General features: G+C 41.5%; 1 protein-coding gene across 1 annotated transcript in view; it reads left to right on the top strand.

Moving 5' to 3' along the window:
- Nucleotides 1-22,538, top strand: part of ngfra (nerve growth factor receptor a (TNFR superfamily, member 16)) — a 30,341-nt gene extending 7,803 nt beyond the window's left edge. The window contains exons 3-6 of the mRNA XM_010739827.3: nucleotides 3,155-3,517; nucleotides 10,695-10,935; nucleotides 12,721-12,965; nucleotides 18,637-22,538. Of these exons, the coding sequence (XP_010738129.2) occupies nucleotides 3,155-3,517; nucleotides 10,695-10,935; nucleotides 12,721-12,965; nucleotides 18,637-18,689 (902 nt within the window). The 3' untranslated portion in view covers nucleotides 18,690-22,538. The remainder of the gene's footprint in view (nucleotides 1-3,154; nucleotides 3,518-10,694; nucleotides 10,936-12,720; nucleotides 12,966-18,636) is intronic.
- Nucleotides 22,539-22,907: the final 369 nt, after the last annotated feature.

Here is a 22,907-nt window from a genome sequence, read left to right as displayed (position 1 = left end):
GGAAAGGGGCTCATGCATGCAAGTTAAAATTAGCAAGGAAGCCTGCGCGCTGGGGGATAATTGAAATGAATGAGGGGAGCTTTCCTGGTCGAGCCTGACTGCAAAGAAAACAAAGACTTCAAGCTCACAAATTCAAATAATCGGTCACCTCTGAGGTCTGTTATTTGTCCGGGTCGGGATCGTTCAGTCAGTGTCACTCTCTTTCTATTGCTTATGCCTCGGGACAGTAATAAGAGCAAGGGGTGGGTGACAGAAAAGGAAAAAAAAAACACTGAATCTGATGAGTCTATCCAAGAGGAACTCACTTACATCCTCAACTGGACCATTTCCCCAGACCCTGCCCAGTTACGTCAGCACTTCCTCAACACTATGTCATATGTTTTAGACTCAGGTTGGACTCGCCAGACCACCCTCAAAGTTTCAAACAAGCAGTCAGAGAATAATTCGAGCAAATCGAGCAGCCACTCCTGTCTCTACCTACCTGTCTCTAAATCATTGCTTCCGTCTGTTCCGCTCAGCCTGTCTATATAATGTGACAGCCTTCATCTACACAGCTTCTTAGCTGCACTGTTTTTTTACAAGGTGTTTAGAGCTCCAGTCTGTGCCAGTGTTTACTTGCCAAAGCAGTTTACGGTGCAGTGCAGATTCTGGGATATTACTAAAAGGCTTTTCACACTGACAATGTGATGTTGTGCAACACGACACCCACAAACCAGTTCTCACAAGAAACACACAGACACTAAGACATATGTATATGCAGATGAGAGTTGCACAAGTGTCCCTCACAAGCATGTGGCTTTACAGTTACACCCAGTCACAATGATTTAAGACGAAGAGAATTTAACAACTGAGGAGAGTTTAAACCAATGACAACTTGGTGAGCACACATTTTTTTGCAAGTATTTGTGCAGGAGTGAATCTCTGGTGTTAATTTAAATTTACCGCGTTGTTTCAACATGAATTCTGGTCTCATAATCTAAGTATTTGTGCTGGATGGCTGGATAAATGCTAAACGTCCTGCTGCTCTCTGCCAGGACTTTAATGCTTTCTGCATGCAGCAGCGAGTAAATCGTCTCACATTGTGTTGTTTCTGAACTGCAGCTCTTGCAAAGTGACCGCTCTCATGTTAAGCACGCCACAAAAGAATCTGAGCTGTAGATTTTTTCCTCCACTCCCATCTCATTCGACCACTAAAACACACTTGTACGACACACAGACCCCTCGATCTCTCTCTCTTTCAATGCATGCATAATTCAGCAGGCATCCAATTATATCTGAAAATAATTCTATATGAACATACAATATTAATAGATTACTCTGTGCCCCTAGGAACTCTCAGTGTCAGAATAAGCTAATTTAAGGTCATGGCTTCCTCAGTGATGAACTCCTCTCCAATCCTCCTGATGCAAATGTTCCTGGAGAGCAAATCTGAAATGTCTAATTGAAAAGCAGCAGGCAATTAGTCGGTGCAGCTTTTACCCCATTCTATTCAGCACTGTCAACTGTGGTCTGCTATCTCTTAACGAAAAATCAATATCACACAAAACAACATTCGTCCCGCCGAGCAGAACGAACCCTGTGAAGGTTTAGCAATTGTTTGACACAAACCAGAACTAAATGTACTTTTTAGCCACACTAGCACCGTGACACTCTCCTCTTGAGATGGACTGCAAAGAAATCGTACTCATCATATCCATTCATAAAGTCTAGGTGATGAAATCACCAACTTTGGTGACTTTTCATCCCGCACAGTCATGATATCAAAGTGTCATTTTGTACTTTGCTTCATGACTAAATACCTGTCTGAGCCTCAGCTGCACTTTGTGTTTTATGTTAATTAGTAAATGTCAGCAAGCTAACATACTGAACTAAAATGATAAACATTATACATGCTAAACATCTGCATGTTAGTATTGTGAGCGTGGTAGAGCCTCAAAGAGCTGCTAACAGGTCTGTAGATGCTCAGTCCAGTTCACACATATCACTTATGGAAGCCTTCATACCTGTGAATGCTCACATTTTAATTATGCGTGGCACCGAGGTTCTCACTTAAAGAAAGTATTGGATAAAATTGAACTCTATATTCTTTTAAAGACTTTAAAGAGTGGTTGAACCGTCAGGAAATTTCATTTCCCTCAAGCTCCTTACTTCAAAAAGATGACACTGACTTGTGGAAAAGTGACAAGACTGATAGTTGTTAGTGTAGACTTGAAAATTCTTGAAAATTCTCACTCATAGAAACACAAATATTTATTAAATATTTGAAAATATACACTTTTGTTTTCTTTCAGAGAGTTTGATGTTTGATACTGTTGTTCCCATGAGGTTGGTAATCAATGGACACCACATGAAGTTACTGAACTGATCCCACAGCGGATGAAATAGTCCAGCACACAACCCTTTGTACATTTTTACACTTCAGTACAGATTAAACGAGATGGAATTATTAAGTGAGGTGGGGGTGGATTCTGTTACGTTGAACAGAGCCACGCTAGCTGACTCCATCTGTTTCCAGTCTTTATGCTAAGCTAAGCTAATCTGGTGCAGGCTGAAGCTTCGTATTTCTCATATGGACATTAGAGCAGAGAGGTACAATATATCAAATCAATTTTATATTAAGCAATGAATTCATCATGATGCATTATATTAAGGTAATCCAAACTTATATATGTGTGTGTGAAGATGAGTTTAGATGAAACAATTTGAAAGACAAATGGTGGAATGACTCGTTAAAATTCTCTAAAGCTGTTAAATATGCCCAAATGATTGCTTGATCATTTTCTAACACCGCTGCACCTGCACTCCACTCTGTGTGTATAACTGAGATTAAAGCAGTTTACTAGCGCAGCACAAACACATTGCGATCAATATCGTAATGAGCACAGCAGGCTTTTGACTCGCTCCCCAACAAGAGCACCTTTCTTGTCCCGGAGCACAAATCACTAAGAGCCCAGTGGATCAATGTGTCCTCCCTTCTAATGAATGTGCAGTAAACATGATTAATGTCATTAGACTCACTGTTTATCTCCCTGTTTATCTCCTCGTATTTCCTGCTCTCTCCATCTTCTAACCTCCTTTACTTTTTGCCCCTTCTCTCGTTTCCTCCCTCTCACTTTTCTGTCTCGTCTCCTTCGACCTGTCCTCTCATCTGCAGGTGAGACCTTCTCGGAGAACTACAGTCACACAGAGCAGTGCAGGCCCTGCACCGAGTGCACCGGCCTGATGCGGATGAAGACGCCCTGCACCGACTCCAACGATGCCATCTGCATCTGCAACTACAACTTTTTCTTCAATACGATGTCAGGCCAATGCGAACCGTGTACAGTGTGCCCGGCAGGCCAGGGGGTGTATGCGCACTGCGAACACGATCACGACACGGTGTGTGAGGAGTGTATGGACGATACTTACTCTGACCGGGAAAGCTACCTCGACCCCTGCCTGCCCTGCACCATCTGTGATGAGGAAACTGAGAAGCAGCTGGCTGTGTGCACACCAACCAGTGACTCTGTCTGTCATAGTAAGTCTGCCACATGTTCAGGTTCATTCATTCACAGCATTCATACCAGCCAAAATGGAACAAATATACACACCACAGTTTGTCTGAACTGCACCGGTAAGGTGTGAAAGCGCCATCAGATGAGAGAACAATCACAGACTGCATGCTGGTTGCCAAGAATTTCAAAGCTGTGTTAGAGCCGTCATATATGACTCAGTCACAGTCAGAGGTCGACCCTGGTCAGGTTTTCAAATGGCAGGAAGTTGAAAGCTTAAGCATCAAAAGGTTAAAGACTACAACAGTGTCAACATAGTGAATAATCTGCCCTCCCACAAAGCACAAGAAAGCATGCAAGGAGCGAAGTCAGAGAGGCAGCTTGTACCTAAGGAAGCTGTAAATCCTCTCAGGCTGGACGAGGCGTGAAATCGACCTCATCAGGAGGGCAACAAGGCTCAAATCTGGGAGGTACAATGTCTGAGTTGGCGTTGCTCTAGGATTCTCTGGTAAAAATCTGCAATCTGTTTTTAAATCAATGTCAGATAAATGAGGACCGTGAAGTAACGTCCGATATCTTCAGCAAAACCAACAAACCCTGATTTCAGAAGAAGTTTGTGGTGATTACTTCCTGCTAAAGGCTCCTTTACTTCCATGTGGGTTTTATTGTTGCGCAAACTTTGACTAAAGAGCCACTTTACGTTGTGGAGTGATTTAATGCTTCTACTTGTAAGAAAGTGCTTAATAGCAGGTGCACTTGCTAATGCAGGGCCTTTTATTGATCTCCTGTGTGCACCGTCATTTTTAAATGATACAGTTTAACAAGGGCTTTTGATATGAATTTTTGATATGAATATTCCTCTTTGGAGAGCTGTTTGGATTTAACAGACTCAGATGGCTGACAGGTATTTGGATCTAGCAAACAACTTAATGGACTTCAACAATCTGTCAACAGTCCACAACCAAAAGTCTGCAACAGCCTGTTGCAGTACAGTAGATGGAGGGTGCAAATTCTTTTTTAATAACTGTAATAGCACTGACAGGCAGTGGTGAAATGGACTGGGAAAATAACACGCATCATCTTATAACACAGATGACTCACCACCTTTATTGCCACAGGTACCAAACACCATCAAAGGAGCTACATTTTGATTTTTATCATCAATATATCACCACCGCAGTAATTCTGAACACAAACAGTGGCACACATGTCAGGCGATAACCTGTTTTTCAAGTGAAATGCTTCAACTATCAGATGGGCTGAAATTAAAATTGGTCCACACATTCATGATGATCCAAATGCTTGATCCAGTGCCAACATCAGGTCAAAATCTAAGACCAAACTAACCACATTCACATCAGCCTCAGCCATCTGCTGACACGCTAAACAACAATGGTGAACATGCTAACCAATAAACATCAGCCTGTTATCATTTGAGTGTATTAGCATGCTGATGTTTGCATTTAACTCAGAGAAGTGCTGCGTCTATTTACAGCTTCACAGCTGCTGACGTGGCCCGACTCTTAGTCTTGTTTACAATTTTACATGATTGGAATGAAAAGATTATGCAAAAAAAAAAAACATATTTGTTATCTTTCTTCTCACTCTGGAGCATGAGCAAATGTTTATTGCGCTTAGGCGATGTCCACATCTGTGCCAGCTCAAGCTAAAGTTCAGGCACATATTTGCTTGTTGATATTTGTTTATCATACCGAATAGGACATGGGAGGAAATGCAGTATTTAAATTTCCTGAATAATACAACAAGTTTGAAGTTGGAGGCTCTGTAGAAGATTTTGGAGTCTTGGAGGCAAGTGTGCGTACCAAATTCCACATGCTGAGATACTAAAAAACGGTTTTCCAGATTTCACATATATTTAACCCTAAAGACGCTGTGCAGAAATGTGGTCTAGTCAACACTGTTTCTCAGAGAGGAAGCCATGTCCACTCTGAAAGAGCAGCGAGGCTCTAACGTGACACAACTGACAGCCATCAAATCAATCTTATATCTCATGTACAGTAGGCCACAATACTGCCCATTTATTGCCCACCCATGCTGCTGGTCTCACCTTTGACCCGCCTTGTCCTGAGTAATAGTTATGTAGCAACAGTGACGGTGGCGACTGGAGATGGCACGATAAGTGACCTTGTGGGACGCAGTGTTTGAAAGCAGAACCCTTTCATATAGCACTAGTGGGCCTGTGGGTAATAGTTGCAGTCACATGTGGTGGTGATGATGTTTCCAGGCCCTCCATGGTGGTCTGTGACAGCTCTGCACATAGATATGTTTTCTGCCGCAAACAGGAAGCTGCCACGCTGGAATTCCCCTCCTGTCTGTGTATTATTTATGGGAGGAAAATATTTTTTAATTCCTCTCCTGCTGTCATTCTCTATCTCCCGCACGTGGTAAAAAAAAAAAGAAAAACATGATTGGGGATATTTTCAACTCCCTAAGTCCCTACTTCATATCCAGCTGTCACCTAGTGTCAATTACACGATACAATGACAGAGGCAGAAAGAGGGAGAGAAAGAAATAGAGATGAAAACAGATAGAGAGAGCTGCAGCATATGTGCTGTGCTGGTATTCTATGCTGAGAGGGTCGATATGAGTCCTGGGATTTCTTCTGCTCATGCTCAGGTTTCGCTGAATGACCTCTATGAGCACCCACACTCCACTGCAGGACACACACACACCCTCCTCATAAGCCGAGTCCTCTCCAGCTTCAGACACACAAACACTCTTTATGAGCATCCAAAATCAATAGCGCTGATGGCAGGCACATAACACGGCACATGCACGCTCTTCCACCGTGCCAAGTGCGCTCCAACTTCTGCATTTTTCATTAAACTCCGGACACCGCACATGTGTGAAGCTCTTTGAACTGAAATTGAAAACACCTCCTGCATCTTTTATTGAAGGTCAGCGCCCGCTTGGCCTCGGAAAAGCTTTTTGTAGGAAGCTGCCGTTCAATCTCCAGTTGAGAAGATTTGCATTAAGCGTGAAGTGTTGAGCGTCTGTTCGAGTGTTTGCCCTCGACGAACAAGAGACGGAAAGATTAGAAAAACAGATAAAGGCAGACTTCTTCTCTCTTCATTACGCCGCTCATCTCCCTCCCTCCCCCCTTCTTCTCATTTGCTCCCTCTATCTCTTCCCACAGTAGCCCTCGAGTGGCTGGGCTAGCGGAGTGGTGGAAGGTGGCCAGTGTGCATTCAGCGCCTTCACCGCTGCAGTATAATTACTCCTGCTAATCAGAGCACTTTACAGCAGCTTCTCTGTTCATCTGCACCCCCCCCCCCCCCCCCCCCCCCCCCCCCCCCCCCCCCCCCCTCCTCACTCTCTCCTAACACTCTGCCTCTCTGTCTGCCTTCCCCTCCGCTCTCCCTATTAACCCTCCCGAACAGAAGACAGAGCGCTCCCTTGAATAATTTGTAGTACGTGTGCGTTTGATGGATGTGTGCGCGCCAGGCGACAAACACAGAGGAAGATTGAGATAGAGGCTGAGCTGAGACAGAGGGAGAGTGTTTGGCGGCTGATAAAGAGGGTCATTGTACATGTGCTGCGCCTGATAGTTGCTCATCTCCACCCTGAACAGCCAGCAGCCAGGACATCAACCTCCACACAAGACCCTGGGGTTAACTTCACCATAAAGCCCTCAATGGCTCATAAAAATTTAATTTTTTTTCTCCCTCCCTAGTCCACACCCCGCTAATAAACACATCTCCCCGCACACACGGCCTCACGCCCATAAAATCCCGGGCTAGTTTTATTTTGTTTCACGAGTGTTTTAAACCCACTGAAGCCAAAATGAAATAGTTAAAGCTCCACCGCCGCCTTTAAGGTCCTATTCTGTTTCCAGCTGAGGTATGCAGCCTCTGGAGCCTCAGGTTTATCCTTTGGTCTACAGCCAGGGGTGTTTTCTGCGTCAGACCCGAGAAATAAAGAGAGAAAGGAGGGGAGTTACAATAAAGATGTAGTTTACTGTACTTCAGCTGCATTACACTGACTCAACACAGAGTCAGTGTAATGTGAGGCACACTCCCAGGAGTGGCTCTCGTTTTGACCCAGAATGAGACAATTTACAGCGAGTCCTGAGGTGCGACTGATGCATGTCTGCACAGAGACATTCATTGCACCCAAAGAAAGGCACTTGCAGGATGACTGATAGCCAAGTGTGCTAAAAGAAAGGGAGTAAGCATCGTAGCTTCTTTGACAAACTGTATATAAGGCTGGGCCGTCTGGACACTTTCACTCACTTTCACACCTTCCATTCACAATTTATTCTATTTGCGAGCTCGTGTTGCATTGCTAATACCATTAGCCGAACCCTGCATTAGCTGGATGATGTATGGCGAGGCTGAGGAAACCTGACTACATCCCAGGAAAGGTCAAGAAATGCTTGTAATACAGACACCCATGTTCCACTCCTCTAAATGCTCCCCTCCCTTTAGACAGATCTGAATCAATAGCGCCGCTTTAAATAGGCCTCTGCATTATTTCCGTGTTTCTAAGTATGGCATGCACATGTGTTGTATTTTTGTGTCCGTGAAAGATATTTTCTGCCATTTCAGTAAACCAATCTCCCCCACGGGAGGCAGGAATGCCCTGTCATCACCACGCAGACCAACATGGATGCGTGACGACCAAGAGAAGTTTTTTCTAATGTGTCCACATAAGTTGCCCATCAAGGTCCCATCGGACTATTAAAGCGAGTAACCGTGTGTAAATTATGCAACAGATCAATGTGGAGAAACTTGACTATCTGCCATGTCAATGAAAAGACAGTATATGAGCAGACAGCGTTTGGTGGTGATTTTTTTTTTCTCTCTCCGGATTGTCATCTGACCACGTCACTGATGGTCACACCAATCAGTTAATCAGATTTTCCTCCTGAGATTCTTTGTTTATTTTTTGGGAAACAAACTAATTCTGTTTGTGTCCGAGAACATGAATTTAGCATTTATTTATGCTCCCAAATTTATGCTGTCACCCCAACAAAAAGGAGGTGAAATAAATGTATGCGGAAAAATGACATTAATAAAAAAACAGCAACATGTTTTTTTTTGTGTGCAAAAAACAATGTCCCCCCAGTACTTGCAGTGAGGTCGGTGGATTATCAAGAGTAACCACGACATAGTTTCTGGAAAGACACAGTGCTGCTGAATTATTAAAATGTCATTTCTCAATGCTGTGAGAAGCACAAATGAAAGTTTCATTCATCCCGAGTGAATTGGGGGGAAATTTAGGAGGCAGAAATGTTGAAAACCCTGGACAAATAAAATGAAAATGGTCTGCATTGCTTCATCAGTGAAGGTAAATGAAAAAGTATTAATGTAAGTAATGTATATACCTTTTGAAATAGGCTGTAAACACTTGAGCATATTAATATATGTAGTAGGTATGTGAATTCTATCAAAGGTAAACTGAATGAGGAAGTGTACTGCATCCGAGTGAAAGTTGAATCAACCAGTTAGCAATCAGTTTATCCATCAGAAAGAGAAGAATTGTAAAACAGGACGACCCCTAAAGTATTTAGGATACAGCGTCCCAGTCTTTGGCCTTGAAGGAAGCCTCAGGGGTCTCCACAGGGTTAATCCTGTGAGCGCCAGTATGAAGCTAATGAGGAGCAGCCCGAGGATCTGCTGGGAATTACAGTCTCAGATCTGAACCTGGCTGCACATTCTCCATCCCCACCGGGCTGCTGAGCTCAGAGGAGTTTTAGTTTTGGCTGGACAGGCCTTCTCCTTGGCCTGCTGTACCGTACCCCGAGGGAGGGAATAATCTGCAGACAGCTCTCTGAGCTTTTCTACCATCTGACAGAATCACTGCAGTGTTACTGACAGTGTTTTTTCAAACAGAAGCATAATATGACAGGGCTGTAGGAGTGATTTGATAGATAAACTGTGTCGTCAGAGTGGGCATGGTGCTGCTGCAACATGGGGAATTACACTGAATCATTAATGGAGCTCACAAAGAAAGAGGAAATAGAACAATTTATGAAAATTACTCTTCTTTCCAGCCTTTGCTTTGATAGAAACCAGACCCATCCAGTAGCACAGAGCCTTCCTGCCTCTCTGGCCTCAGCAAAGGCTACACTCAAAGTGATGACCTCCCTAAAGCCCAAGACTTTGTTCTACATAGATCCATATGGCCTTAATGTCATGCAATGTGCAGAGACCACATAGATGGGGACATGGTGAAAAGAGACCTGGCGTGCAGGGCTCCGGCCTTGTGTGGGGTGGGCTGGTAAGATGACAGATATTTGCCCCCCCTTGTTGAGAAACATTCCTTTTCTTTCTGCGCACAACAGCTCAGCCAGAACCCATCTATAAGAAACAGCTGCCGCATGTGTGCAGTGTATCAAACATCTGGTTGAGGACTTGGTGACTACATCTCAGGAAACAAGCTTGCAGAGATAAGATATAAAAGTGTCTCGTCATGATAGGATGGTAATGTTGGTCTGCTGGTCCACCACTTTGTCCTAGACTGAAATATCTCAACTACCAGACATAATTAAATTTAGTACATTCATGGTGTCCAGAGGATGAATCTGATGAACTTTGGTCATGTCCTGACTTTTCTTCTAATGAGGTTGACATTTATGGTTTTGAACAAAATGTCTCAGCAACTATTTGGATGAATTGCACAATAATTTGGTACAGATGTTCAGGGATAACTTGCACTGTAATAACTTACATTAACTTTTCATCTTAAATCATCAGTGGGACCAAATTTTTATTCATGCCAAAATGTCTGCAAAACTAATAAAACTCCCATCAGCCTCAGCTGTGGTTTGTATGTAGCACACTACACTGACGAATATGACCTGAGGGACTAACTTTACTTGAGTAACTTAAAAAATAATAATTCATTTATATGCAGATTCTGATTATTAATAGAAATTATAATCAACAAAAATAATGAGTACTTTTACTATTTGTGTTTTAAGTTTACTTTGTTCCTAAAATATGTATTTTTTTTACAGTACAATGTTGAATGCATGACTTTTACTAATAATAATATATCTACACTGTGGCATTCATACTCTTTCCACCGCTGTAAACATCATGTTAATATACTGATGTTAGCGTTTCACTCAAAGCACCACTGTGCCTCAGTAGAGCCTCACAGAGTTGCTACCATGTCTGCAGACTTTTGTTTCATTTCTCACCGATGCTCCTTTCTCTATGTTTTTCTCCCATACAGATCCTCTCCTCCCAACATATTTCGCCCCCACCTCAGATATAGGTCTGTCTCCTCCCTCCTTCACGAATTACTTCTCCCCCGAGGGCTCCGACAGCCCGTTACCAGGAGGAGAGACGACCACGTCCAGTGCTGGCTCTCCTCGCTTCCTTGGCCATGGGCTCAACGAAAACCTCATCCCCATCTACTGCTCCATCCTGGCTGCTGTGGTGGTGGGCCTGGTGGCATACATCGTTTTTAAGAGGTCAGTTTGTAGAAAAGATGCTTTGTGGTTAAAGACATCAACACAATTAGGTTTTGCACCTCGGTCACAATATAATCTAGGACAAAATGGTGAACTGTGATAGAGATGGTGGTCTGTGTTGGATAAAGTGACAGATGTTGCCCCGGGCTAAAAAATGTCACTATTATGATTGGTGAAATATTCAGGCCTGCCATGGTTTATAGTGGTTTTGACCTAGTTTTAGAGAATCACATGTACCACAATGAGTTTTTCTTCAACAAACAAGTCAACACTTAATGCATCACAGAGGTTACATTAACAAGTACATACAACCACACGAGAGCCCAGTGTAAGACACATCTGAAACAAGTAAACAAGCTCATTAGAGGCATTGATTGTTTAAAAAGTGCAGACCAGGGGAAATTCAAGTGTCTGATTTATTAGTAGTCACGCACACATCTGGCTAAACTCCTCATGTACTTGTCATCATGCATAAACAGACTGCAAATTATGTGAATTCCTTCAACAGACAATATTTTAAAAGTAAACACTCAGAGGTGTTAACTGTAATGTACCACTCAATATCTCATGAATATTTCAATCATTCTTTTATGAGCCATTCATCTTCTAAAGAACAGCTTTTTTTTCATGCTTTCTGAACGGTTTATGGGCACCATATTATTTTCTATTGTATACTTATGCAAATATGCAGCACATATGCACTTTACAATGACTTACATGGAAATAAAAGACATTTCTGATGTGTTGCACATGCTGCCGCCTTTTCGACTTCCAGCAGAGTTTTTCTTGGCTGGTTTCAGAGTCAAACATGATCCAGAAACATTCCCTGGAGTTAAAACAGTGAAAAAAATATACTGTTTAAAACAGTTATAAAATATTCGGGTACAGTGGAGGGCCAGCAAAGCGTGGCTATTCGTTGTCTTGCATCTCTGAACGTCATAAAAGATTTCTGATACTTGTTGATTTCGGATCGAGGTAGACAAAGGGAGGATCCGCATTTCTAGCTGGCAACTATTGATTTTGCCGGCTGAAATGACATCTGTCACTGGCACTTGCATCTTATCAGCAGAAGTTAATTAATTGAGCTAATGTTAGCTCCATTAGTTGGCTGAAAACACTGTCCACGCCTAGACTTCATAATGTTTCAAGCCTCTTTTAAAGCACCTTGTAAAGATGATATACTAAATACTGATATTGTGCAAATAGATGTAGTCTTTTCTAGGCAAAAATCATCCTCACTAGTTAATCCGTGTAGTGTCTTCTTAGTTAACCTACTTATCTAGTATGTACAAAAAAAAGTGTGTTTTCACTTTTAAGGTCATGGAAAAATGCTTTTAGGATGTAACTGTTGACTGATGTGTTTGACAAACAGTGATGCTATCGCCACTAATGTTGTCTGGAGCACAAATTTTCCCAAATCCAATAAAGAGCAGGAAAGAGAGGCTAAGATTAGCCTAATACTAGTTTCCACACAAAACGGAAATACTACATTGTGTACAAACTGACCGGCCTCAATAAAAGCACTCAGTGCTAAGCAGAGCACCTTAGATTAGAGCAGACTCAAGAAAAGAAAACTTCATGAAGGTAGATTTAGTTTTAAATAGTGGTTGTTTGCCTTTCACTATCTGACAACAATCATTTTAAGCTGTTATCATTTATCAGTTATTGCTCCATAGCCCATAACTAAATAACTAAATCCAAATATCTAAAACTCAGGTAGGATCAAATAACTGTATTATACTGAGTGGATCGTTATCTTCCATATCTGACATGCCACTTCCACAGGTGGAATAGCTGCAAACAGAACAAGCAGGCAGCTAATAACCGTGCGGCTACAAACAACCAGATGGTGACGCCGGAGGGAGAGAAGCTGCACAGCGACAGCGGCATCTCGGTGGACAGCCAGAGTCTGCAGGAGCAGCAGCATCAGCAGCATCAGCAGCAGCATCAGCAGCAGCAGCAGCAGCAGCAGCAGGCCCAGGCTGAAGTCCAGGCTCAGCCCTCACACTCACACACACAAGAACAGATAGGTAAGCCTAAAACTCGCTCTTTATTTTTGTCATAAACAGAAGCATGTGAATGTTTTCATGATGTAACCAAGACATTAATTAGGGCTGGATAATCCAGTATTATTGTAGTGTGTCAGGTTTAATGGATTTAGAAAAACAAAATGTCAATATTGTGACATCCAATTATAATTTAACCAGACCCTAAGCTTTGTCAAACTTAACTGCACTTGATGAATACACATTTAATATGTGATAACAGGCCAGAGCTTTGTATTCAGCACAAAAATTCTAACTTAACATAAGGCTCTCATCCAAGTCCGAATACATTCCTGCTTCACACTGTTGTACTCTTGCTGCCAATCAACGTCACTGCTGATTACATCAAGATACTCTACTGAGATCTTGAGAGCATGTGTTTTTTTTCCAGCATTGTGCAAGCTTTTCGCTCATAGTAAAAGGCACATTTCTGGGGCTTGAGATCAAAAACAATATATCACCTTGGAGGAGGATGAACACTTCTCTGCCAAGAGGAGATAGGTGAGGCCAAATCCTATATGGGCTCATGATGTATTAGACATAGGAATGTAGAAACTATGATCATGAGGCCCAGTGGTAAGACGAATGTGAAGTGCATAGGAACCATTCAAGATCTACTTGAAAGTGTATGTATTAGTTTGACTGTAATCACAAATGTTTATGTACACTATCAAACTGAGGCTCAAATATTCAGCGCTGACAGCCGTTTGACACGGTTTCTATCTTAGTGTACTGTAAATATAAGGTTTGTAATCTATAAGGAAAGTATGTAACTGCATATGTTTGATCTATATCCGCCTTTACTACTCTTACTACTCCTCTATATCTATTTTAGTCTCTCTTTGACTCATGAAATATTTCGAGTGTGTGTCATTGGGACATACTTTGCCACGTAGACTTGCAAGCCAGACGAAATCTAAAAGGTTTTGTGAGATTAACTCAGTAGATCATGTCTGGCCTGGAGGGATAAAACCAACATTATGCACTTTACTGATCTATTATAAAGCAATTGAACATTCTTAATATACTTCTTTCAGTGCAGTGCATTGAGAGAGAGAGAAACAGTGTAATAGCTACATGAAATGACTTAAGAAAACAACACACGTTTTATGCACAACTTCCCAGTCCCTTATTAGAATTAAAAATAAATTTGTATACAAAGGATACATCCCCCAAAACACCCATAAAACACTCAAAACAACAGTCATCTTTCAGCTTCCCACTGAAGATGTAAATCTTTCTTTCAAAAATTGGTAAAAGAATTTTTTTTCCATTTTTAAAAAAAAAGGCAAAGTAGTTAGGGGACTATTTTCAGCTGCAGAATAATAAATATTCAGTGTGTATGAATATTTATGACAGCAGGAGTGTATAGCATAGAGGAATAAGCTATATAATTTTTTTGGCTACAAAGACAATACCTGGTAGTGAATTTATTCTATTTAATTCACTTTTCTTTATATAATGCCAAATCATAACATGTTATCTCATGGCACGTTTAATATAACAGGTCTAAACATACAGGAAGTGTAACAAAACAACTTAAAAAAAAGAAGCTAAATTTCAGACCTAATAGCCTCCTCCAAAACTCTCCATCCAATTACACGTTCTTTAAGTTTTTTAGTAATCAGTGTATGTGATTAGAGGATTTTACTTGCTTACACTGAGTACCACCACAAAAATATGAGGCTTAGGTGCGCTGCATGGCGGGGAATCTGCACGGAGTGACTGTAAAAAGAGGATAACCTTTAAACAGCTCGGAGAATAAAAGCAAGTGCTGCTGGAAAGAGATGTGACCTCTCCAGAGCTGTCTGCCTTCCTTCAATACTCAAATAGCACTTACATTAAAGAGATGAAACCTGCATTCTCACTCGATCTATACTCATAAACCTGAGAGGCTTTTTACCTGAGGAAGAAGTCTCAAGTTCAGTCATGATCTTGTTATTCATTCAGTCATTCATGCCTCTCTAACTGGCTTTCTCTTTAAGGATCTCATATGTTTCCTTCCTAGTATTATTATGAGTTATGGTAAAGCCTAAAAAATAGTCATACATGGATAATATTGTGCTAATAAGCAGCTGAACAGGACGACGGCTGATTAACAGCTGATAAATCTTCCCTTGAACAATCTCCACTACTGTGTCTTTTCTGGGATGCCCATTACATTCCATCGAGGCTTGGGAAAAGCTTATTTTGTTTTTGTGTTTTCTTTGGAGTCCCCCCTTTCCATTCTTCCACTCAACAAATGCAAAGCCTGCTGCATGTCGAAGAAAAGAAAGAATTTCTTTTGGGGGAGCAGCTCAGGATTGGTTCATTGAGAAGATGACTGCACCGTTAACCCTGTCGCCTCTTTAACTGATTGGCTCATTAGCAGGTGTTATGAGACGGGATCCAGGCCCGGTCTTGCTGCCTTTCAAAATCTGATCCTGCGTCAGCGTTTAGCACCTGCTAATTGGCATTAGCACTGTCTGCGGGTGCGGAAGCCGTTAAAAAGGCAGCGAAAGCTCTCGCGATGGGGGTCGGTGGTTCTTTCACAACCAACTGGGTCTGTTAAAATACGCGAGAGAGTGAGAATATGCACAATAAATCCACAATAATCGCAGGGGGTTTCCTGTTCCCAACGAACCATATTTTACAGGCGGCTAAAAGAATGGGAACACCTCCAGTCAAAACAGTCAAATAAGCCTTTAAAATGAGAAACAGAGCAATGAAAACGTCCCCTGTTTTGACTGACAACATTCAGAGAGGGTATTCCCTGCATGAGTCACTGGTGAGGGGTGAGAGCTCCTATACGAAGGGTACGCTGCCTCATTTCTGTCTACGCATCTCTATTAAAAAGAGCCGCTCTTGCTGCTCGCCTCCCCCTCTGCATTGTGCATATTGAATGCGTTTAAAATTCAAACAAAACTCTAAGCCCTCACTCGCATCACCCATCCGTGCATCCCTGTCCTGTGTTTGACCTCACAGTCTTTACAAAATGGAGTCAGTCAAGAAAAAAATTCAAAAACATGCAGCATATGGTCTTCAATAAAAGAAACGCAGATTATATTCATCAGAATGAATGAGTAGATTGGACTTCGTCTGAAGGATAAAAGAAAATAAGACCCACAATACGAGTTTGTTTGTGATTCACTACGAGAGCCTGAAGGACCTGCAGGAGCTCAACACTACATTCTTCAGTGTGAAACATTATCCAGCAGCAAGTTACAGTAATATTGCAGATGAGTCATGTATTACTAATGCAAATTTAATCAGAGAGCTTTGATAAAACTTCTCTGTGTGAAAATATCCTCGCCGTTGTTGGATGACAGCTACATTAGTCATGATCAGTTTCCATATCAGGTGATGAATTTCAAATTCTGCCTCTTTGGTCCTGGCCTACAGTACACGCCCTTAAGACTTAGAGGTTAGGGTCCCAAAGACAGAGCTTTGTTGCTGTTGTGTTGTGAAGTATTTGTTAGACCTTTTCAACCAAACAGGTTGAGTAACTATAGAGAATAGAACTAAAAATCATTTTTGCACTTTCCTGGTTGTTTTCTAACATGATCTGAAGAACTATGAAGAGTAAGCACTATTAATAAATGATGAAAAGTAAACAACTTGTGTCGACTTGTGTTTACCAGCTCTAATGTTGGAGTGGATAAAGTAGTCTGACAACTTCAGAGTGAACGCCAAATTCACTTTACAAGACATAAAAGTAGAGATGTCCCAATCACGTCAATTACTCCTAATCCATTATAATCTGCAGAGACAGAGTCTTATACAGCTACACAGTGCGTGCTTTAGTTTAACCTACATCAAATATATTATATCTGACAGTAAAAGAAATAAAATAAAACATAATTATATGAAAATGCAATCCATTTTATTCATTTAGCTGTCAGATTAGCCACATTATCCTTGATGCCAGGAAGAGTGTCTTCAGTCAAAAAAATCAACGTGAAATCCTCATAGGAAGAACAATCTAGTAAACAAACACATCCACTGTTCACAAGAATAAACGGACTCAAAAGACTTCATCCAACAGTAAATCAACAGTTTGCCTTTGCTGTATTAGCAACAGACAGCCTCAGCTAGTGAAACAGCTATAATTTATCTGGAGTCGATAAAAGATGATCTGTGGAAATTAATGCTATGAAAAATAGTTCAAACTGTGAAAGAAAATACTGTGTTCCTGTAACATCCCATCACTAATTATCAAAGTAATTCAGAAAATAAGTTGCCTTAATGACATTATGTTACATAATACCCCTAAAAATGACTGGGAGTGAAGGGGCCTTTTAATGCCCAGGGACCCATTGACTCATAATAGTCTGTGCAATCTGGGGTTTCAATGGAAAAGTAATAACATTAGTTGTCCAACTAACCCTGACCCTAACCCTGAGGGTGAGATAAGTAAAGTAGAAAAACAAGTAATATCTTTTTTCAAATTAGTAAAACAATCCCACTGTCTCTTAAGTTTTCCCTGGTAGTTCTTGTGATTACCATAAAGCCATCTCAAACTCAATACTAATCAGCAAATTAGAAAGCTTTATCATGGCTTAGGGTCCAATCAGGATTGTCTGAATGTGCTGATTAAAAAAAGAAAGGAGGAGAAGTCGGCAACAAATCTTTGCTGCCATTGGGAGTCCGCATTTCAGGACAGATTGAACTGGTACAGTGAAAGACAGCTTGTATTGATTCTTGGAATGAGGTTGGACAATATCGGACAGCCATGTGGTCATTATTAGCAACCTCAAAATGAGGTGCAAGGCCAGTTCAGACACTGAACGGCATTGAAGTATAAGCATAGGTGCGAGCCACTGCGTGTATGTCTGCATTTACAGATGGCTTTGCACTGGGCAGAATCAGGGTCTCTCTGCTTTTTGTCACTGGTGCTGCCTGAAGAGTGTCTGTTTAAACAGGAAGGAAGAGAGAGAAGCGCTATGGAGTGTGGCCATCACTGGACAGGATCAGTGTGGATAGACACTGTGAGCAGAGAGGCAGACCAAGTGTATTTTATAACAGTGAAATATGTAGAAAAGATGGGTTTTTAGGAAGGGAAAAGGAATGAAAACAGAGGGAGGGTATGACGTTATACATTGACAAAAGAGCCCCCCCCTCTTCTAAAGCTTTAAAATAAACCCTCTTGTACTACACTTCCGTGGCACAAGGATGCATTTATAAGGACAAGAATACACCCACCGGACTCGGGGGTCCTCTCAGAAACGCCTCTACATTCCCGAGCTGTTTCCATGGATTCCTTCAATTGACAGCAGGTTAAGAGGTTTGTGGGAAAAGAGAGCATTTGTCTCCCATCTTCATCCGGCTAATGACTCCAGTTTACCAGGCTCAGATGAGTGAGTGACACTACAGGGCCCCCTGCAGGGAAAAGTGTGACTATCAGGGGTTTAAGGTATTTCTTTTTGGTGGATATGAAGTTATAATCTTTGTGGGGATGAAAAAAACCCTAATCAAGGACTTCCCTCTTACTAAAAAGAAGGTACTCAGTGGGAAATACAAGAATACTGTGTTGATATAAGTGAAAATATGTATAATTGTGTGAATAAGAAAAAGGTCCATGCCAAAAGATGAACCACCGCTGATTTAAATATCACCACAAATCACCTGTGTCATTCTTCCAGAGCCTGACATATTTCTCTTCACTCTCTCCCTGCAGTGGTGAGGGTGGATGGTGGACCCCAGCCTGACACGCCTCCCCCTGAAGTCTGAGGAAGAGGAGGAAGAAGGAGACGTCAGAGCTGAACACAGGGAGAGGAGAGTGGGGACTTGAACCGTGGACCAAAAAAAAAAAAAAAGCAGGGGAGGGCCACATGGGAATGTAAAAGTGACTCACATGTGAAGTGGCCACAGAGCAAAGACTTGACTTGTACGGACCTCCCAGCACCTTTGGGCCACAGTTTAACTCTTCATCCCTGCATATAGAGTCCAACTCTATCTATCAGTGTGCCTGGACACAACATCTACGGCAATATCAACCACTATCTGTACCAATGTCACTGCAGATACATAATCATAGATATATGCCAGTGCATCTCGTATTAACAGACTATCGCAGTATCTATATTGACATAATTCTCACTAACTGCCAACTTAGTATCCTCTACCCCTTTCAAAGCTTTCCCTCTGATTCATTAGCCATGAAACGTATGTGCCTGAAAGGTAAATAGGCAGAGAGGTTATCCATTATCTCCTCTTTCAAAAGAAACCTTTCTCCTCTCACATCTTCCTCTGTAGCATCCCACTCTCGGATAATCCTCAGTCTCTCTCTGTAGGATTCACTCTATTAGACCCCCGCCATCGTCAGCGATACAAAAAGCAGCGGGGGAGCCGTGAGTCACTCCCAACTTCATCTGAAGTTTCATGTTTTTTTATCGTTTCCCCACAGACGCATTTCACGGCATGTTGTCTTGTAAAATGTTTGCGTCACAGTTTTAGATCGCCTGCACCGACTGATGCAAGTGAGTCATATTTGGGAAGAAAGGTCAATCGCTGTGTAGCCCGCTTGGTAATCAAAGTTTTTCTTCCCGCACTCCGCAGTCTCTATCTCCTCGCTTACATAGACCTCTTCACGGCACCTCCAGGGATTATGTTTCAGTAATTTCATGCTTAGAATGTAACATACCCCAAATGTTTGTCTCCTGTTTGTGGTGCATTACTTTCATTTTGTGGCTTGAGTTACATGGCTGATTCAGCAGGGTTCCTCCACAGTCCTCTATGGAGCCTGGATGTGCAACATGAGAGAAACATCTCTGCACTGTGGAGCTCTGCTGACTCACTGCATAGAATTGATGGAAGGGAAGGGAAGTCGCTGTGACGCCATCAGTGACCGAGTATAGCGAGTTGCTCATTAAACACATGCTTAAATGAATTTTGGTACTGGAAAAAAAAAAAACATGCGTGAAAAAGGAATCCCATCTGTCATTCTTTACACTTACTGAGTGGAAAATTGGGACACCCCTTAGAAGCAAATTGTTTCCACTATCCTCAGCTCACTTGACACCACCACCCGCCACATACTCACTCTTACAGTCTTGCATACGGCTCTGTGTCTGTGATAAACAGGACTGAGGCTCTAATGCACTGGCGGCGGCGCTCAGTTCAACATGGGGCCCATTAGAGAGACGTCCTGACAGGCAGGTAGTAATTACCTCAGGGTTTCAGCTTCATTTACCCTCTGCTCCACTCAGCTTAGCCACTTCTGATCGGGAATAATGCTGAGGACGACAGAGGGGCGACACGGCTCTCTTTGAAGCCTTAACGTGACATTACAGACCCCTTATCCAAGTCCGAGGCCACTGACATTTGCTATATCACCATGGTGATATAAAAGCACTTAGCAGCGAGGCTGGGTGGCACCTTTTATCACACAGGACCACTTTTATGTTGGCCCCCTGCTGCTCGCAGAAAGCGTAAAAACAGTCGAGATAGATATCTTGTAAAAGAAGCTGAGCTTGACTGCACTGCTTTAGTATTCATTCCTACAGGGGCACGTATTTTCTCAGGGTCCCTCTTGTGGTATGATGAAAAAAATGATCACGAGATCTGTAGAAGATTTCTGTAAAAAAAAAAAAAAGTCTTTAGATGTATGCTAGAGTAGGTAGGTAGACAGGTACAGATGTAGAGCAGCTGTTGATGTTGAAAAAAAAAAAAAACGTAGAACGATACGGGTTGATATGCATCTTCCATTATGATTCAGACATTAATGGATTTAAAGAAATATGCTTATCTCTTTCTTGTCTAGACTTAGGTGAGAAGATCGATACCACTTTAATGTCCGTACAGTTGATATAGAGCTAATACCAGCAGCTGGTTTGGTTATCTCAGCTTAGCGTAAAGATTGTGCTCTGTCCAAAAGTAACAAAATCTGCCCACCAGCAACTTGAAAGCTCGCTAAATAAATCATACATCTCATTTGTTTAATACAGAAATGTATGCGTAAAACAAAACAAGACGTTGGGGCTTGTACAGGTTGGACAAGTGGTACAAATCTTCTCATGTAACTTTTGCAAAGAAAGCAAAGACAACCCATTACTTAAAAGGAGAAGTAAGATGTGTTTACTTGTCAGCAGACTTTGTAGAGTGTAGTGAGCAATAGATAGATAAGAAATGTCAGGCAGACATAGTGAGTTATTATATCCTGTGTGATGCTGCATGGATCGGTCACATGGTCACCAACATCTCAAGACAATTAAACTTTCTGCTCTCTTCACTTGTTAATCATCCGGTTACACGGCAGCATTATGAATGGAAACAAATACAATGCTGCTGTAATTTCTTGCTCACTGCTCCTTGGTTGATACGCAGACAGACACACACACACACATAGACAGACAGTGTATGATTCATTCTTCTATTGAGAGAGCCGGCATGATTCATCCTGATCCTAGCTGTGGCAGTGACATTAAAGGAGTCACTGCTACAGTATGAGTGACCAGAGTGTTGATTTAAAGGGGAAAAAAAGTCGAAACATACTCCTTGATTCTGTCTCCCCCTGAGGTCCAATCAGCCCTCCAGCAGTGCGCTCATCTACCCTGAACTGACTTCTTCTCTTTCTCTAGCAGCTTGTGAAGTGATACACACAATGTAAGAATGTACAACCCGAATATAAACAGAAATATGCAAGACACATTCAAGGATAAGGTTTTAAATTTGCCCTCATTCTGTTGTTGTAAATTGTTTTTGTCTTTGTCTATTTTCCTGTTGGTTTATATCATGAATAGTATCACACTTTTGGAATCAGTATTTTTTCTAACTGATATGTTATTTTGTAGCACTTATTAGATGTAATATGAATGCACTCAAAGAGTGTACCGCAGTTCAAGTGCCTGTGTACAGTGTCAGGTGTCTTTAAGTTCAGAATTTGACTATATATTTTTTTTTTTTGCAGTTTTTCCACTTATTTTATGATTTTATGTGCTTTTTTAAAAATATTTTGAGAGCTAATGGAGGTTTTTAGCAAATAGAAGTCAGAGTTATAGATGAACCTTGGAGACTCAAGCAAACTGTATAAACCTGGCACCAATATAGAGAGACTTACAGTACAAATAGGTTGCCAGTGAACACATACTGTATGTTAACATGCTATAAATACTGGCAACTAATAGGGTCATGTAGCATTACAAAAATATTTACGTGTCACCCAAGACTTCTACTCTAAAACTCACATATGCTATTAGTCAATAGAAATCAGCTCTACTGTGCAGAGGTTTTGCATGTACAGTAAGTTTCATTGTGTACCTCCATTTCAGAGGCGACAGGACATGTAACATGTGCCGTAACATGAAGTCTATGGGGGGGATGGTTCACTGTTCTCTGTGATATTATTACAAACTTGATACAGATAGATCAGGACCCACTCCCAAAAAAGCTGAATGTCACCTGTACTTACCTACTAATGTAAAATGCATTGTGTAAATGTGAATTTCTTAGAGTTGATACAAGATACAAAAATACACCTTAAAATGTAAAAAAAAAGAAAAGAAAAAAAAAGAACAACAAACAAAAGTGTGTGCAAATGAAATGAGCATCTATAATAGAATAAACAGAGATGTCATTGCATTATGTGTCCGGTTTGTCTTTCTAGCTAAAGTATCTTTGTGTTTACATCCATAGATCAGTCAGGTAATATACATATATAATATGCATATACAGCTACAGCCAGCAGCCAGCCTGGGCTATCAACACCTCTTCAAGTTCAAGTTCACTAATGAACATGATATCTTTTTTTAATTCCTCGAAATACTGAAGAGTGAAATATTGGGCATTATGGGCGTTATGTTCAAGACTATCTCTGGACCAGGACCAGTGACTTCCTGGACTCTTGTTGCCTGGCAACCTTAAAATGGTGACAAGTAGAGAAATTATGTGTTGTTTTTACTCTTTGGTTTTTGAATGGATTAAACAGGCTGATTTTATTACATTTGGCAT

Source organism: Larimichthys crocea, chromosome XII, assembly GCF_000972845.2.
Source record: "Larimichthys crocea isolate SSNF chromosome XII, L_crocea_2.0, whole genome shotgun sequence".
Classification (NCBI taxonomy): domain Eukaryota; kingdom Metazoa; phylum Chordata; class Actinopteri; family Sciaenidae; genus Larimichthys; species Larimichthys crocea.
Note: the sequence above shows the minus strand (reverse complement) of the source record. Positions and strands in the feature narration are given on the sequence as shown.